The following is a 19,600-nucleotide window of genomic DNA, read 5'->3' on the forward strand; positions in this document are numbered from 1 at the left end:
GAGAAAGGCTCTGCCTGTCTAAACTGTGAAATTTCGAGCAGCAGAACAAGTTGGGCTGCAGCTCGACTGGCGTTCACAGTGTGGTTGAAAGGGATTGATGCTGTTCCTTGTAAACTGATCCCCTACGAACACTGTCTGAGATGACCTGGGGAAAAACACACTGAGAAAGGTATCTCCTCATTCTCAAATTGGAACACTATTCCCTATTTAATGCACTACACAGGACAACTTTTCCCTGTAAATGTGCAGCACTATAATGGCAGAAGAGTTGCCAGCCCATGGAAATACAATAGCAACAGCTGAATCTTTCAGTATCCTTTGGTTTCCTGTCCCCGTCATTTCAGATTGCATATCTCGTTCATATGCATCAGGAGTTTTTACATTGTATTGACTATTTCTAATTGCTACTAACCCTCTTCTGCGTCTACGCGTATCTTGTACCAGAAAACGGTGGAATTTGGTGCCTTCTTCCATTGACGTCCTGTATGAAGCGCAGCCAGGAACCAAACATCAGCCTGTTCTTGCTACTATCTCTTTTACCACTTTGCGTAATTAACTTTACCTCCGATAGACCTAACTCGATCAAAAGCTCTTTCTCCCACCAAATGCAACTGTGATGACAAGCTCCATATAAGGGCATATCGTGTGCAGGGTTTCCCCCACGAGGTTACACATGCACAGTTGTTACCCATCTCTGCTGCTGTGGTGGTCGGCTATATAAAATAATGACATAAAATAATCGCAAATGTTTTAGGTGGAAAAGTACACATTTCCTGACTTAAAAAAAAGATTGTTCTTTTGACAAAAATAGCTCAAATCGGCCCGTATACATTCAATAAAACAATGAATTTGTCCACAGTGAATCCTTAATTCACTGAAAACGGAGCAGAGCGAGGCCTGTATCCAGCAAAGTCACGAGTCACAGCTGTCTCAGTTCTGCAATCCATGGAAGAAAAAGGGGGAGAGCACACACACCACTGAACTAGTTTAAATGTATGGGGTCCCTGAAACTTCTCCTTTAATGTACACCGTGTACAAACATTAGGAACACCTTCCTAATATAGAGTTGCACTGCCTTTTGCCCTCAAAACAGTCAAATTTGTTGGGCATGGACTCTACAAGATGTCGAAAGCGTTCCACAGGGATGCTGGCCCGTGTTAACTCCAATGCTTCCCACAGTTGTGTCAAGTTGGCTGGATGTCCTTTGGGTGGTGGACCATTCTTTATACACATGGGAAATTGTTGAGCGTGACACACTCAAAACACACTCAAACTGGTGCACCATGGCACCTACAACCATACCCCTTTCAAAAACACTTTCATATTTCTGTTTTGCCCATTCACCCATACACATAGACAATCCATGTCTCAAGGCTTAAAAATCCGGTCTCCCGCTCTTCGTCTACACTGATTGAAGTGGATTTAACAAGTGACATCAATACAGGATCATAGCTTTCACGTGGATTCACCTGGACAGTCTGTGTCATGGAAAGTCCAGGTGTTCCTAATGTCTTGTATACTTAGTGTAATTCCCGAAGGCTCAGTTTCCATTCTAAACCCTTATAGCTATGTAGATAACTTTGTGGTGGCGTCATGTTTACCTGTATTTGAATTTGGACATTTCATCAAGAACTCCTGTTAAAATTGTGACCACAAGTCTTTGCTTCAGGCTCCACAAACAAGCACAAAAGGGCCAACAGTGGCCCATACACAACCAGAGTGCAAATGACTACTGTTCTTTGATGTAAAGAGGACCATTCTGTCACATGATTGTGTGCTTGGTCTGGAAAGCTGTGCGAGTCCAAGCACACACACACACACACACACACACACACACACACACACACACACACACACACACACACACACACACACACACACACACACACACACACACACACACACACACACACACACACACACACACACACACACACACACACACACACACACACACACACACACACACACTCCTCTCCTGTCTCCAGGAGAACGCACACGGGGGCCCAGAGCTCTGGAGGATCTAAAAGCCTGGATAAATATGTTGAGTGCATATGTTACACTGATATCAATATGAGTCTGAACACAAACAAGATGCAGTCTGACACTCACTTGGCATTGCAAATGTATTCACGACCTTGTGGCTTGTGGCTGTTTTGAGATGTTTGCCGGTTAAAACGTCACCTATTTATCCCAACCAAACAGTACATTCATTCAATTGGGATATGTGGCGCAGCGGCGTTTGTGCGGATACCATTATCTTAATTCCAAAACAACACGCTTTGACCCGCCTACCACTTTCGATTCATTTCTCCTCATTTTAGATGCTTTCAATTCACAATACGTCTTCAATTTCCGTTTACCAAGGGTTCTCCCTTGGTGTTGGAAAAGTTTGAGCTTTTTAGAGTTGGCTTTTCATTTTTCACTTTCATTAATCTCCCCGATTGTTTCCTTTCGTCCACTTCGAAACCATGTTAAATTATTCATGCCTGTTTTCCACAAATACCTTGGAGATGGAATTAGCAAACAAACAATGCCAGAGACACTAATCCCTGTCTACAGCGAGATCTTCTAATACACTAGAGCTCAGGCCGGCTGTTGACAGGCGTCTGTTACTGTCTTCAACTTCGCCGATCACAGAGCTGTTGACACAATAAACATGTTTACAGAACGACACACACACACACACACACCGCCGTAGTACTAGTAGGATAATACTGGGGAACAATCACGAGGTTGTGTAAGGCAGCCCACGGAATGACTCTTCATGTCAACTGTATGACAGAATGTCCTCTGTATTGTCTTAGGAATTCAGCATTCTCTGTATTATCTCTCCAACCCCCCATTGTCACACCTCTGAGAAGCAGTAACAGGGCATTTGGAAAGTATTCAGACACCTTGACTTTTTCCACATTTTGTTACGTTACAGCCTTGTTCTAAAAATTATTAAATTATTTGTATTTTACTCCTCAATCTACACACAGTACCCCATAACGACAAAACAAAACATTTTTTGCAAATGTATAAAAATAAAATAAAAATATAACATTTACTTAAGTGTTCAGACCCTTTACTCAGTACTTGGTTGAAACAGCGATTACAACCTTAAGTCTTCTTGGGTATGACGCTACAAGCTTGGCATACCTGTATTTGGGGAGTTTCTCCCATTCCAGATCCTCTCAAACTCTGTTAGCTACTTTCAGGTCTCTCCAGAGAAGTTAGAGTCTGGGAAGCCACTCTTGTCCCAAAGCCACTCTTACATTGTCTTGGCTCTGTGCTTATGGTCGTTGTCCTATTGGAAGGTGAACCTTCACCCCAGTCTGCGGTCCTGAGCGCTTTGGAGCAGGTTTTCGTCAAGGACCTCTCTGTACTTTGCTCCATTCATCGTTCCCTCGATCCTGACTAGTCTCCCAGTTGCTGAATAATGTCTCCACAGCATGATGCTGCCACCACCATGCTTCACAGTAGGGATGGTGCCAGGTTTCTTCCAGACGTGAAGGTTTGGCATTGAGGCCAAAGAGTTCAATTTTGGTTTCATCAGACCAGAGAATCTTGGTGGACTCCAATCAAGTTGTAGAAACATCTCAAGGGTGATCAATGGAAACAAGATGCACCTGAGCTCAATTTCTAGTCTCATTACAAAGGGTCTGAATAATTATGTAAATAATGTATCCATTTTTTAAAATAGAAATTTGTAAAAATTTCACTTTATTATAAGGTATTGTGTGTACACATACAAATTATTTTCATCTTGCCTTCTCTCCTCTCCTTCTCTTCTCAGGATAGAAGACATGATGTTCTAACACTGGTCAAATGAAAGTTATAGTTTGCATGCCAAATGGCATCCCATTCCCTAAAAAGTGCACTACTTTTGATCAGAGACCTATGGGCCCTGGTCAAAAGAAGTGAACTGTAAAAAGAATAGAGTGCAGTTGGGACATAATCACACTGTAAAACCGTCATGTTTTTTTCACTGTTAATAACTGTATAATCAACAGTATCCTACTGTATAAACTGAATACAGTAGATTACCGTAAATGACATGGTAATTGATGTATTTCGGACATTACCATAAAATATGCTATACAAAATACAGCAGAAGTTCACTTACTGTATTTTGGAATGTTCAAAATAAAATGCCACACAGACCACAAGGTCAACCAAATCAAAGCACATCCACTAAAGCAGGGATAGCCAACTAGATTCAGCCATGGGTTGTTTTTTTGTCAAAGTGTATGGTTGGAGTTCCAGAACACAATTACAATAATTTGTACACTGAACATTTACCACAATTAAGTCCAGAAAGAGATGTATTTGAAAATAACAATAATTTCATAACTTAATTACATTGAGACGCAATCACGTCTCTTTTTTAAAATGTATTTATGGGAATACTTGGTAAACAGATTTCCTGAATGAAACTCCCACATAATTAGCCACCCGATAGTAAGAGTGCTGTACCAATTTGACTGATATGTGGTATCACTGCACCGTCAAATAAATGTGTATATAGGACAGATTGGAGTGCAGCAAGGCTTAAAGTAACTCTCTATTGAAAATCTTGCTTTAAAAAGTAGTGATGTTCAAACAAAGCTTCCTGGAGCATTGAGATTTTCTAGCGGATTGGGTTGAAAATAATGTAGATTCATTACTCGAGGCTTTGATCAACACAGTGTACACTAGTGGCACCTGCTGCTCAAAATAAATCAGAGCAGCCAAATTACTATAGATGACATCCCACACCCCATACTGCATGTGCAGTGTGCATGCGCCCTTTTGTCTTCTATCAATACCAAACAAATGAGGTGGTAACGAAGCTTCTGATGTCATTGATCTCGTGCTTCTGATAAAGTGATACAGGCATCAGAACACTGCTTCGAAGTATACTGCTTAGCGATTTCGACTCATGCCTCGGAGCTCCGGGCACTATTTAAAAAGGTCCAGTTGCTGTTAATTCATACCAAATAATATTGTTGACTCATCCTATATTCATATTTGTGGCCAAAGCATAAATTGGGGAAAAACGCTTACAAACCCTTCCTCAAACTCAAACTGCCCACACTCATTTGTTGTTGGTGAACGCCCATACCATTCCAACACAGAAAAGCTCCTTTTTAACCATTTTTTTTGGGGGGGGGAGAAAAACTATTTCACTCATATTGTAAATAATTATCAGTCATATTTCATAGAAATCTGGAAACACTGGACGGTTACTTTAAACGTTTATTGGTTGAGTAGGATTTACCATGTCTTTTGGTCTGTTTTTGTTTTGCTGTAGTAAATGTTAGGAAGCCTTTGTTATGGCATCTAGAAGTGCAAGTGATATACAATACCAAAATATGGCCATTTATATCACATGCACTTCTGGGGGACTTAACAAAGGCTTCCAAACTGGCATTCTGGCATATGCCGTAATATGTAAAAACATTACCTAGCTGCCAAGCTGTTTGCAGCAATCCCATCTAAATACTGTCAAATACTGTCAAATAAACCCCCATCTCCCCTCAATGAATTGAATTCATTCATTCATTACAGTTACCCTAATAGCATTACAATGCATTGTACTGTTGTTTTACAGTAAATTTACAGGCAGCCAGTAAGTTATCATAAAAACAATGGAGAAAAAAAACATCACAGTAACAGTATTGGATACTGCAAAATATGGTACGGTAACACACTGTACCTTTTTTTTAATGGTAACTTACAGGCTACTGGCTTCCTGTAAGTTACCGTAAAAACAACAGAAAAGGGTTTACAGGGCACACTGCAGTCTCTAGGCAAAATTATAGATTCTCAGTTCAGTCTGGATACCAGGGAGAGTGAACTGACCACTCACTAAAATTAGACAGCTTATAAACTGACAGCCTTCACAGTTGGTGCTTTAATAGAGTATGTGAGTATATTATAGGCTGACAGTGATCCCTGCGAGACTACAGGATGTAGTCATGTTAGTGTGCTGGAGTGAGGGTTAGCATGGTGATCTTACAAGCGAGAGTAAACTTAATCCCCTGATATGGGAGATCAATGCTCGTAGCTGAAGTTCCTCTTAGCCTGCAGCTATTGGAACGTGTGCATGCGCACCATACACAAAAATTATTGTCACTCATTCCCATGACCGTAAACATAGATGAGATGGATATTGCGTCGATCATAATGTATAAATGGGAAATGGAGTGGTGATGTGTGTCATATCGAGTAACCGTCAACAGTGTGTTGCATTGTGTGCTTGTGTGAGTGTGTGTGTGTGTGTCTCCTGGAAGAGGTGATGCGAGGAGGCCTTTGAGTGCTGCCTGGACTGACAGGTGATGGTAACACGGTAGAGAGAACAGACACACAAAACACACACACACACACACGCTGCCAGGGGTACAGACGGAGATGAGAGCGAGGAAGATTTTGATCACCACGCTGAGGCCACTCAACCAGAGAGAGCAGACAAAGATCTCGCATGCACGCACACACACACACACACACACACACACACACACACACACACACACACACACACACACACACACACACACACACACACACACACACACACACACACACACACACACACACACACACACACACACACACACACACACACACACACACACACACACACACACACACAGAGAGAGAGAGATAAAAGTGATCTCTAACATCTATGATCATCGATACAGATGTTAAAACATGAACACAAAGACACACACACACACACACATCCATTTCTCCAGCCGTTACTGTTAGTGTCTGGGTGAGCGGGAGATAAATCCCATTACTTTGTGTGAGGAGCCTAGGTAATTATGTTTGGCATTTTGACAAGTGTTTGTTGGACTGAAGGTCAGCTCTGCATGGAGAGAAGAGGGAAATCAGCGTTCTATGAAACCCATAGATATAAAACACAGATATTCTCCAGTGGTGATCTATGCTAATCTGCTCGGCTGGAGGGAAGACAGAGGCCAGCATTCTATAGTGTGGCTGTTATAAATATATGTGTGTGTGTGTGTGGATATCTTTCCCTGACTGAGGGGAATGCAGTGTCTCAGTCTCTCTCCATTCAAATTGTATCTAAATGATTTATATATGAATTAGATCTCTGCTTATTGTCTCACTCCCCCTGACTGCATCTCTCTCCCTCTCTCCTTCCCCCTCTCCAGATCTGCTCCAGATGGCCCCGGCTGCTGGCCCCTGTCAGTCCAGAGGATCACAGCTCATTGACCAGGGCTGTGGTTTGGTCTGGAGGCCGGGGCACCCTGCTGGGCCCCTGGGGTCGACCAGCCATGACAGTCCAAACAAAGGTGTGCCTCACCCCCAGCCGGCCAGCCTACACATCCTCCACACAGCCACCCATCCTTGACCACAGAGTGTGGACAGTGCGTCCCGATCACTGTCTGAGCTTCATAGGGGGGCGAATGCAATTAGTGTGATATGCTAGTGGTTGGAAGAGAAACACATACTTGGTAGACGTAACAGAATAGAATAGTGTGCCATACTTATACATGATGTCATTGACAAGATTTGCCAATAGAGTGCTGTGAAGCAATCTGTCCAGAGTAAGCAACAACAAAAATGAAGCATCATCAATTGCATATCCAATGATATGCTGAAATAAATGGAAGATAATGCAAATTGCTTTAAAAAAAAAACAGACAACATTTTATTTTTCAGATGTTTCACAAATGCATGTAAATGTGTTTAACACTGTATGAATGATCTTGGTTCACATACAGTAATTGCTCTAAGGAAACAAAAACAAACCATGCATGTTTCCACCTATCCAGTTACTGTACACAGAAGAAACAAAAAAGAAGGGAAAATGAGAGGGGTATTACATTTCCCGTGGCTAAAGAAACGTTGGTTAGCAGTGAGCGTAACCAATTTTGACAGAACCAATTTCCCGAGTGAACGTGATTTACATGTTTGCAGAGCAGTCTGAAGTATACAGCTTTTCACCACATTCAGAACCTCATTCGATCAGAGAGAGAGAGAGAGAATAAGGAGAGAGAGAGAGCATAAGCAAATAAAGGAGCAAAAACAAAGTGTCTTTAATGACACATTGCAACGTTGTTTTTTACAGCTTGGTCTGCAAGTCATCAAAACTTGAATCAATCATTTCCCTCCCGCACGCACGCACACACACACACACACACACACACACACACACACACACACACACACACACACACACACACACACACACACACACACACACACACACACACACACACACACACACACACACACACACACACACACACACACACACACACACACACACACACACACACACAATAGCCTAATAGTTTTGATAAAGCAGCCGCCTTATCTTTTGTTTTCTAGCCATGCGGGGATTAGTGAGAACAGGTCTTTGTCCACCAGTTTTCCAGTTGAGCAGAACACAAGAGCTCCTAGTAGCTCTTACCTTCACTAATACAATGAAACCTCCCATCATGCTTTTCACTCCTTCTACCAGTAAGAACCCATAGCCAAAAGATGGCAATACTTTCATTGAGGTAGCAAATCTCCTCCTCTTTATACTGGGCTCTGGTTAAAAGTAGTGCACTATATAGGGAATAGGGTTCCATTTGGGGTGCACACTTTGCTTTCAATGGGATCTCTACCTATAAGTATTTTCAATGGGACCTTTCTCTCCCTATAAGATGGCTTTTCCATTACATATGTGACCCGTTTCAGGAAACTAGGGTCACTACTTCACAGGAGAGCTGTTTGAACATACATTTAAAAAAAAAAATCAAAATGCGTTTTTGGGCAGAAATGCCTTCTGAAACATGTGAACTTTCATGTGCCTTAACAAACTTGTATGCCATCTGTAAATACGAATAAACTTAAATTACGAACCTAGTTGGTTTAGCCACAGAAAAGGCTGTCAACCTTCCCGCTAGTGGGCTGGACATGCCAAGAGGTTAGTTTAGATTGGCCTGCCATATAGCGCGCTTCTGCCTATTTGAGCTGGTCAGTATGTGTCGGTAATCCTGTCTGATGCTGCTTTTTTTATGTATCGCGTAGTAAAAGTGCAGAAGCCTAATGTCAAATTAAAGTGTACTGTTAGCTAGCTAATGTTAGCTGGCTCACTAGCTAACGGTACGTGTATGCTCTCCACTTTCTGGAGGAACGAGTTTTGAAATCAGTAGACTTCAGAGTATGATAGCTACGAAGCTGGAGAAAACACCTGTCTCCGTATTACATCTTCAAGCTAACAGCAACCATGGCAAACGTTGGCGTTAAAATTCTACCTTGTTTATTCTACTATTCTAACTCCCAACAATAAGTTTAGACCCTGAATGAGTTCTCAATTATTTTGTCATTTTTGGAAAATGATCCAGGGGCCTACAAAAGGGGGAGAGGGGGCAGTTGCCCATCCCTGTACTATACATTGCCCAAAGGAAACAGTGTGACTGTCTAAGGGGGATATATAAGTATTCCTCCTGCCATTGTAAAAGACACGCTGCTTGCTTAGTGAGTACCACTTCCTCCTGATTCGGCCCATACCTGCCGTGAACTTCCGACCTCTGCCTTGCTAGTACACGTGACCGCCCTCCCTCAAGTGTCTTAGCTGATCGCACCACCTCAAAAGCTAGCTAAGGAAGCAACGCAAGCGGGACACTTAAGGCTGAGGAGTAAGTTTCACACATCCCCCCCCCCCCCCCCCATGTGTTACACTATTTACCGCTCAGTAAGTCATTGGTATTCTGGTCGGTCGGATTCATAATTCATCAATAGTGGTCAGGATGCTGATCATGTCGACTTAACATTTGGTCTGACATTTCAGCCCGAACTCGCTGCTGTCATTAGCTCTCCCCCCACGATGACTAATCAACAGTCGAATCACTCCACATAGACACGGACAGACGCACACCAGCGTGGAAGCATGAAAGCATATACGCGCACACACACACACACGCACGCACGCACGCACGCACGCACACACACACACACACACACACACACACACACACACACACACACACACACACACACACACACACACACACACACACACACACACACACACACACACACACACACACACACACACACACACACACACACACACACACACACACAGACATCTCAAACCGAGTACTGATAGACGTACCCATAGGGGTCTACAGCACTAGAATTGGGGAGTGACGGTTATTCTGGTGCTTGCACAATCACAGCTTCGATACACATGTAGCACCAACCAATCCAGACACCTTTTCATCATCTTTCAGACTCAAGTCACACACAACCCCAAGCCCTGAACCCACCCCACCTTACTGAAAACACGTGATCTTATGTGAAGTTAATGTAATAACATGGATCTACATGTGAAAACATGATCTCGTGTGAAATAAATGTGACAACAAGGGATTGCAACATTTCAGGTTTTTCACAATTGTAGTTCAACATGTGGGAGATTTTCACATGTAAAAGTTTGTGAAAGTGCAATTGTCACATGTTATTCTCCTCACATGTGAAAAGGTGGTACTTTCATGTAAACTCTCAATTTAATACAACATATGGTTTCACTGACCTCACATGTGAAAAATAAAAAAATCTGAAAATATCACCTGTTTGGGAATGAAAATGACATGGGGGTTTTCAAGTAAGCGGTACACTGTTCAGCTAAAATAGTGTAAACAAATCTTTAATCAATGAGAATATGATTATATTTAACATGATCACTTAGTACTGACTTTTCAATATGACCCCACCTGAGATTTGAGCTCCCAACCTCTGGATTTAGGGTATTATCTTTCTGCAGCGCTGCAAAGTATATAGCATTTCTCTACACATTTATCACCCATAATACATCTCTGCACTTAGAAAAAGAGTGTCATCAGCACTTCTATTTTAGTTGTCCATTAATTAATCTGACTATTCTCTCATCATTGATTTCATGAGCAATTTTAGGGTTTTTCTGTATAGTTGTCTAATGTTGGTGTGTAATATTATTCTGTTTAGTGTTATCTCTCAATTACTATGATAAATATAATGGTTTTTCTTTAGTGTTTTTTTTTTTAACAAAGCTGAGATTGACTTTAAAGTCCAAAGTGTAGGGACACAGGTGAAATCAGTTATTGACACAAACATGGTGGCGTAGCAGGAAGATCAGAATGCCGTGAAGAAGAAGCTGGGAGTTCAAAATCCCAGGTGAGCACACGTTGAACACTAATTAGTCTACACATACACTATGTAATCACGTATGTCAAAGTGGGTCAAATATGCCAATTGCAAAACACGGTGACCGCGTGACATTCTGGTTTCTGCTGTTTCTTTTTCTTTCTTTTTTTTGCAGGACGTTACCTGTGAAAATTCATATGAAAAATACTGTGAAATGGGTGAAGATTTGAAACCACACGTTAAAGGTTATGTGATCACGTTCGAAAAACCACATTTCAACATTGCAATGTGAAGTGTTCCAAAAACACATGATTTCACATGGCTTTTCCGTAAGGACCTTCTTCCTATTTCCTAGTGTTGTTGTAGCATCTCTGTAAATGGATAGGACAGAAACCAACCACTATAGACCACCCAATAATACATCAGGAGAGTGGTGCCAAATTCCACTGAATGAAACAACAGCACATTTTAGCCAATATAAAAAAGCTCCATGTGGTTTGTGTTAGTGTCATTACTGTTGTTGTTCCAACCCCAATGTTATTGACTGTTGCTCGCTGCTTCTCAAAGTCATTTCCAGCCGAAGCAAGGGCGTCACACTCCCTTGTTGATCAAGTTCAGACAATGCCAGCGGTGCGGTGTAGTGTAATGTGGTGCGGGAGCGATGCATACTGAAATAACAACCCCCCCCCCCCACTCTCATCATGACACCTTTCTATCAGACCACATCAAACTGCCTGGCTTTACGGCGAGCTTGTCTGAGCCTGTCCGTCAGTCTAGCGGATGTGCGAGGAGAGCAGATGAAGCCCATCCAGGGTCACCCTCTGCATCCCAAATGGCACCGACTCCCTTTATAGCGCACTCCTTGTGGCCAGAGAGTGCACTAAATAGGGAATCGGCCTGCCATTTGGGCCACCCCCTAAGTATCTGAGTAGGACACGCTTGTCATCCTGTGTGGAACACAAACATGACAAAATAGTTGCGCGAATCAATGATCAACTCTGCTTTGAGACGATCAGAGGTTTTACTGTGACTTCCCTCAATGGTGAAACCAATGAACGATGATGAGCACGATATAGGTAATGATTCGTGGGTGGATTTGGGAGAGAGAGAGTGGTCGTACCTGCAACGTGGGCAAGATCTGCAGTGCTGACATTACGAGGGTTGGAGCCCACCCTGAAGGTCACAGCTGGACCCAGCACTCTGAAATATAGAAGCAAAAGAGGAAAAGCTAGCTACACCCCCCCAAAAACTCAGTTTTCTTCCATTCAACCGCAGACCGAGGTAGAAAAAGACTGAGACAGAGGACTAAGAGAGTAGAGTGGAGAGCAGAGAAAGACAGAGTGACTCCCTGAGAGCTTCAGCTACCAGCAAGCTTCAAATCATCTAACATCTTTGATAGCAGCCAGTGGAGGGGGGTTGTTTTCTCTTTCTGTTTGAATTTGAACAAAACACCAAACATGAACGCGTGGCACTGTACTGCAGCTGAGAACCTTCACTTTGCCCCTCTGGCTACCCGTCTATTTGCCCCCTATGTCCCCACTGTCGAGCTAGTAAACTGAACACACTCCTTGCTCTCCAGTGCAGTATACATGTTTAACTATGCTAATCATGGTCAAAATAGAAGCTAACCAGACTGGACGGGATGAAGAAACTCCCTACAGTCACAGTAAAACAAAAATATCTACAGAAGCATAGTCCCAACGTCAGCAACAATCCCAACAGAGAAAAATCCTTCTCTGAGACCAATAGGCAGAAAGCCAACAGCGATTGGTAAAATAAAATATATTCTGCAGGGTTTAATGGTGGTGTGACAAACTTTAGGTCTAAGGTACAAGCCAGGGCGTTGTTGTATTGCAATACATTTGATATACTATGGTACTAAGGTCTTTTACATCTTGCCAGGGAGAAAACCTTTTGCCTGATTACAATATTATGATTCACAAGCCGTTGAATCGAAACAGTATTGCAAAAAGAGCTATCACGGTATCTCTGACGAGGAGGAGTAGTAAGGACCAATGCGCAGCATGGTACGTGTTCATGCTCTTAACTAAAACACGGAAACAAAACAATAAACGACAGGTGAAATGACCAACCGAAACAGTTCCGTGTGGAACACACAGACACAGAAAATAAACACCCACGAAACACAAGTGGGAACAGGCTACCTAAGTATGATTCTCAATCAGAGACAACTAACGACACCTGCCTCTGATTGAGAACCATACCATACCAGGCCAAACGCAAAACACAACATAGAAAACGGAACATAGACAACCCACCCAACTCACGCTCTGACCATACTAAAAAACAAAGACATAACAAAGGAACTAAGTTCAGAACGTGACACTTACGGCCCTATGCAGTACTTTAGTACCTTTGTTTCTATCAAGAACATAAAAGGGTTCTTTGGCTGTCCCCATCAGAGTACCCTTTGAAGGACCCTTTTTGGTTCCAGGTAGAACCCGTTAAAGCTCCATGTAGAAGTTCAATTCCTTTCCACAGAGGGTTCTACATGGAACTCAAAATAGTTAAACCAAAAAGGGTTATCCTATGGGGACAGCTGAAGAACCCTTTAGGAGCCCTTTTTTTAAAAGAGTGTAGAGCAGTGGTTGAGGGGAAAAGTCAGAATCCCAGGAAGCGTGAGGTGTGAAGGGGCATCGTTAGGTGAAGTGACACCCCGCCTCCCCAATATGACCCTCATAAACCACCTTTATTCAGACTGTATCCCAGATGGCATCCTATTCCCTACATAGTGCACTACTCTTGTCCGGAACCCTATGGGCCCTGTTCAAAAGTAATACACTACGTAGGGAATAGAGTGCCATTTGGGATGAATTTTAAGTCATTTTTCACCCGTTGTGTTTGGCCTTGGAAGTCTAGTTACTTCCAGCCTCAGTGTATAAACTGGGAGGAGATCCATCATCACACTGCCAGCCTACTGTAACCCAGCCTGAGAGAAAACTATCCGTCACTCGGTGACATGGTTGCGTCTCAAATAGCACCCTAATCCCTATATAGTGCACACCTTCACTATATAGAGAATAGTGTGCCTTTTGGATGCAATCAGGGGCATAGCTTTGAATGAGCATTGAATTAGCAACTTTTCTCACTGTTAAACCCGTTTAATGCCTTCCAGGGTTCAACATTAACGCTTGTCCACTTGTAAAACAAATTGTCGGACAAGCAGATTATAGATTTAAATTGTCCAAATGGCCACAACTGCATGATATATAATACTTGGGATCAGAGACCAGCAGCCTTCCATTATCAATACCAGTCATAATAATGCATTTTATTTTGTGAAGTGGTTCCTTGCATGATACAACACAACTTTCTGTCACCATTTTGTTTTTTGTTGTTGTTTTTTTGACAAGTGACTGAGCTTTATGACATGTAAAAAATCTGTTCTACTTCTCTGATGGACAACCCAACTAACAACAAAGGTTCCCACAACTTTAGAGAATGTTCCCTTAAAAGTGTCATTAGGTTACTAACTAAAGTCTTCACAGGAATGTTCCCGTAACGTACAAGGAATATTTCCAAGAGACCATTCCCTTAATGTCAAATAGATCATACCCAGAATGTGGTATGACCATGTTCGTGTAAGGAATATTCTCCGAACCCTCTGGACACAGGAATGTTCCTGCAACATTCTCATGAAACGTGTCTAGAACATTCATATCTTGTATTCTGAGAACGTGACGACCATGTTCGGTGGAATATTCTCTTAACTCTCAGAAAACTGGACGCTTGAATGTTCTTCTGTTTGCTCTGTCAAATGTTAATGTTTTCACAATCTGTCCCACGTTCTTCCTGGTGCCAATGGTCTGCCAGGGATTTACGTAGATGCATCTGAAATGAAACGGTTGTGTATCTCTTCCTAAAAATAATTGTCTAAATAGAAAAAACAGTAATTCATGGGTGATTGAGTTGGATAAGTTATCTATCAAACTCTACTGGTGTTCTGTGTAATCGAATGGGGTTTATAAGCTCAGTGCTCATATTAGCTCAGTTGAGGGAAGTGTGTGTGTGTTTGTTTATGCACGTGTTCGTCCGCGTGTCTGCGTGTACATGTGTTCGCGCTTGTGCAGACATTGTGTGTGTGTGACACAAATCAAATGTTATTTGTCACATGCGCCAAATACAACAGGTGTAGACCTTCCTGTGAAATGCTTAAAAAAAATAGAGTTAAAAAAAATAGAGTTAAGAAAATATTTACTAAATAAGCTAACATTGAAAAAAATTAACAAAATGAAATAACAATAACGAGGCTATATACACCGAGTCAATGTGCGGGGGTACAGGTTTATCTCTCTCTCTGTCTCTTGGTCTCTGTGTGTGTGAGTGTGTGTGTGTGTGTGTGTGTGTGTGTGTGTGTGTGTGTGTGTGTGTGTGTGTGTGTGTGTGTGTGTGTGTGTGTGTGTGTGTGTGTGTGTGTGTGTGTGTGTGTGTGTGTGTGTGTGTGTGTGTGTGTGTGTGGGTCCATCAGTTCACCAGGTTCAGTTCAGTTCAGCGTACCTCAGTGTCTGAGGAGGCCACTCCCCCTAGTGTATATGATCAGTAAAACATTTACGTCATCTCTGTAGAGCAAAGAACATCAGCATGGGCAAGGTAAAGTGCTGTTTTTATACATAACAGTATCCAATGTAGAAACTTAAATCCCATCCAAAACAAGCACCCCGAAGCTAAACCACCTCATTTGTATTATGATAATCTTTTCATATGTCTCGTATTCTCTCCTCTATGGAGTATCTCTTTTCACCTCATTCAATCTCATGCCATACGCATACAGAGAGAGAAGCTTGAAATTGAGCACTACATAGGCAATAGGGTTCCATTTGGGACGTAACTGTGGTCTCAGTGTGTTCTGACCCTCACTAGCAGCCAGAGTTGGCTCACATTGAGACGGGTGCTTTCATAGTCTCACCTGCTGAGCATACTGGAGAGAAACACAATGAGCTCCGGCTCACATCACAGGCAAACAGACGCCCATCATTTCTCAATAAATATGCTTCTAACACAGCGCATTTAGTCCAAAAGGAGGGAAAAACAGTGCAGACAAAGGATACATTAGTAGGCATCTATATCTCTGTATATCGGTCTCCTGGAACAGAATAGATAGGAGATAGCTATCATCTCGGTGTGGTATAATAGAGCCAGTCTGGAGATGCACGACTCAACCTCATAAAACCTAGGCACACACACTGCAGCCAGCCATGTCAATGCCTCTCCTTTAGAGAGCAAAATTATTCATTTAGAACTGTTTCTAAAATCGAGTGTATTGAAAAAAATATAAACGCAACATGTAAAGTGTCCCATGTTTCGTGAGCTGAAATTACATTTACATTTAAGTCATTTAGCAGACGCTCTTATCCAGAGCGACTTACAAATTGGTGCATTCACCTTATGACATCGAAATAAAAGATCCCAGAAATTTTCCATATGCACAAAAAACATATTTTTCTCAAATTGTGTGCACAAATTTGTTTCCATCCCTGTTAGTGAGCATTTCTCCTTTGTCAAGATAATCCATTCATCTGACAGGTGTGACATATCAAGAAGCTGGTTAACTTCTTCGGGTTAGGGGGCAGTATTTGGAAGTTTGGAGGAATGAGGTGCCCAAAGTAAACTACGTGACACTCAGGCCAGAAGCTAGGATAGGCATGTAATTGGTAGGATTGGATATAAAACACTCTAACGTTACCAAAACTGTTAAAATAAGCCTATGTGTATAACAGAACTGATATAGCAGGTGAAAACACGAGGACAATCCATCCAGAATTGGCTTTTTTTCAGCTCACCCCTGATTACTGTGGCTGTGAATGGGAATATAAAAGGTACACATCCCAGATTGCAGTTCCTAGGACTTCCACTAGATGTCTTTAGAAAGAGTTTTAGGCTTGTTTTTTGAAAAACGAGCTAAAATTTGTAGTTTTAGTAAGTGGCTTCCATTTTGGCTGGAGTGTTTGTTGCGCGTTCCGGTGATGGCGCGTACTTTGTTATTTATCTCCAGTAATGGTCTCCGGTATTCTCCGTCTTAACTTTTATCATTTATTTACTTATTAGAATACCTGAGGATTTATTAGGAAAGTTGTTTGATATGTTTGGAAGAAGTTTATTGGTAATTTACGGGATTAATTTGTATGCATTTTGAACGAGGGAAACCGGTGGATTTCTGAGTCAAGCGCACCAATGAAACAGACTTTTTTGGGATATAAAGATGGACTTTATCGAACAAAAGGACCATTTGTTATGTAGCTGGGACCCTTGTTATTGCAACCAGATGAAGATCTTCAAAGGTAAGTGATTTATTTTATCTGACTTTCGTGACGCCTCTGCTTGGTTGGAAATGTATGTGATGCTTTTGTGTGTGGGGCGCTGTCCTCAGATAATCGCATGGTGTGCTTTTGCTGTAAAGCCCTTTTGGAATCTGACAAAGGGGCTAGATTAACAAGAAGTTAAGATTTTAAATGATGTATGACACTTGTATTTTCGTGAATGTTTAATATTACAATTTTTGTCATTTGAATTTCGCGCTCTTCAATTTCATCGGATGTTGTCGAGGTGGGATGCTAGCGTCCCAATCATCCGTAAAGAAGTTAAACAACTTGATAATTACACAGGTGCACCTTGTGCTGGGGGCAATAAAAGGCCACTCTAAAATGTGCAGTTTTGTCACACAACACAATGCCAAAGATATATCAAGTTATGAAGGAGCATGCAATTGGAATGGTGACTGCAGGAATATCCACCAGATCTGTTGCCAGAGAATGGAGTAATAATTTATCTACCATAAGCCGTGTCCAATGTCATTTTGCCTTACAACCACAGACTATGTGTAACCACACCAGCCCAGGACATCCAGCTTCTTCACCTGCGGGATCATCTGAGACCAGCCACCCTGACAGCTGAGGAATACTGAGTATTTCTGTCTGTAATAAAGCCCTTTTGTGGAGAAAAACTCATTCTAACTGGTTGGGCCTGGCTCCCGAGTGGGTGGGCCTATGCACACCCAGGCCCACCCATAGCTGAGCCCCTGCCCAGTCATGTGAAATCCATAGATTACTGCCTAATGAATGCATTTCAATTGACTGATTTCCTTACATGAACTGTAACTCAGTAAAATAATTGAAATTGTTGAATGTTGCGTTTATATTTTTGTTCAGATTATATATATATATATATATATATATATATTAAGCAACCTCTTTTGTCCAACGCGATTTACAGTCACGCGTGCATTCATTTCATTTCTATATCGTTGGCCCCAGCGGGTCCTTGGCAATGCAAGTGCCATGCTTGTACTGAGACACACAGGACCACAATGTAGATAATGTCATCTTCAACTCACAAATAATGGTACTAAGCACCTGAATAGCTGTGGGAATTTATAGAAACAAGGCATACTGTTTGCGTCTCTGGCATCTTTCATATGATACTGTTCTGTGAGAAGTAACCAGACTTGTCTTCTCCTGGAGTAGAGGCTTGAAAGGCTTATCAGACTCAGTTTGTACATGTCTTCTCTGCCTCCTATGGCCTGGTTCCAGCAGCACATAACGACCATGAGAAACTAGCTGGGTTCAAGGATAGTTCACCTAGTCAATAAAACATTAACACTGCTATCTCTCTCCAGTGGGATTCTGTGTGAGTGAGTGTGTGTGCGCGCATGTGTGTGAGTGCAGGTGTCCGTGTGTTTATGCATGTGTGCTAGTGTCTGTGTATTAATGCGTGTGTGCATGCGTGAGCACATGTGTGTGTGTGCATACTTATGTACTTGCGCGTGTGAACGTGTGTGTTTCTCATGTGTTTCCACAAAAAAAGACCATATTATTAAGAACCATGACCGTTTTTAAATGTGTTTAGAGCCATCAACAACAATAAGGCAGTGATGTGGCAGGGAAGCACAGCTAAGAGCTGCCCAGTGAAACAAGCCTTCCCGGACGAGCTAAACTACTTCTATGCTCGCTTCGAAGCAAATAACACTGAAACATGCATGAGAGCACCAGCTGTACCGGAAGACTGTGTGATCATGCTCCCCCCAGCCAATGTGAGTAAGACCTTTAGACAGGTCAACATTCACAAGGCCGCAGGGCCAGATGGTTTACCAGGACGTGTACTGCGTGCATGCGCTGACCAACTAGCAAGTTCACTGACATTTTCAGCCTCTCTCTGTCCAAGTCTGTAATACAAACATGTTTTTTGGCAGACCACCTTAGTGTGCCCAAGAACACTAAGGCAACCTTCCTAAATTACTACCGACCCGTAGCACTCACGTCTGTAGGCATGAAGTGCTTTGAAAGGCTGGTCATGGCTCATATTAACTGTTCTAGACTGTTCTCTCTGCTACCACACGGCAAGCGGTACTAGAGCGCCAAGTCTAGGTCCAAGAGGCTTCTAAACAGCTTCTACCCCCAGGCCATAAGACTCCTGAACATCTAGTCAAATGGCTACCCAGACTATTCACGTGCCCCCCCTCCTCTCTCCA

General features: G+C 42.3%; 1 protein-coding gene across 1 annotated transcript in view; it reads right to left on the minus strand.

The window, feature by feature from the left end:
• LOC123991107 (receptor-type tyrosine-protein phosphatase N2-like) overlaps positions 1 to 19,600 on the minus strand; it is a 267,926-nt gene that overhangs the window by 131,769 nt on the left and 116,557 nt on the right. Inside the window, exon 9 of the mRNA XM_046292318.1 lies at positions 12,236 to 12,315. Coding sequence (XP_046148274.1) covers positions 12,236 to 12,315 — 80 coding nt within the window. The remainder of the gene's footprint in view (positions 1 to 12,235; positions 12,316 to 19,600) is intronic.

Source organism: Oncorhynchus gorbuscha, linkage group LG12 (genome assembly GCF_021184085.1).
Source record: "Oncorhynchus gorbuscha isolate QuinsamMale2020 ecotype Even-year linkage group LG12, OgorEven_v1.0, whole genome shotgun sequence".
NCBI classification, from domain to species: Eukaryota; Metazoa; Chordata; class Actinopteri; order Salmoniformes; family Salmonidae; genus Oncorhynchus; species Oncorhynchus gorbuscha.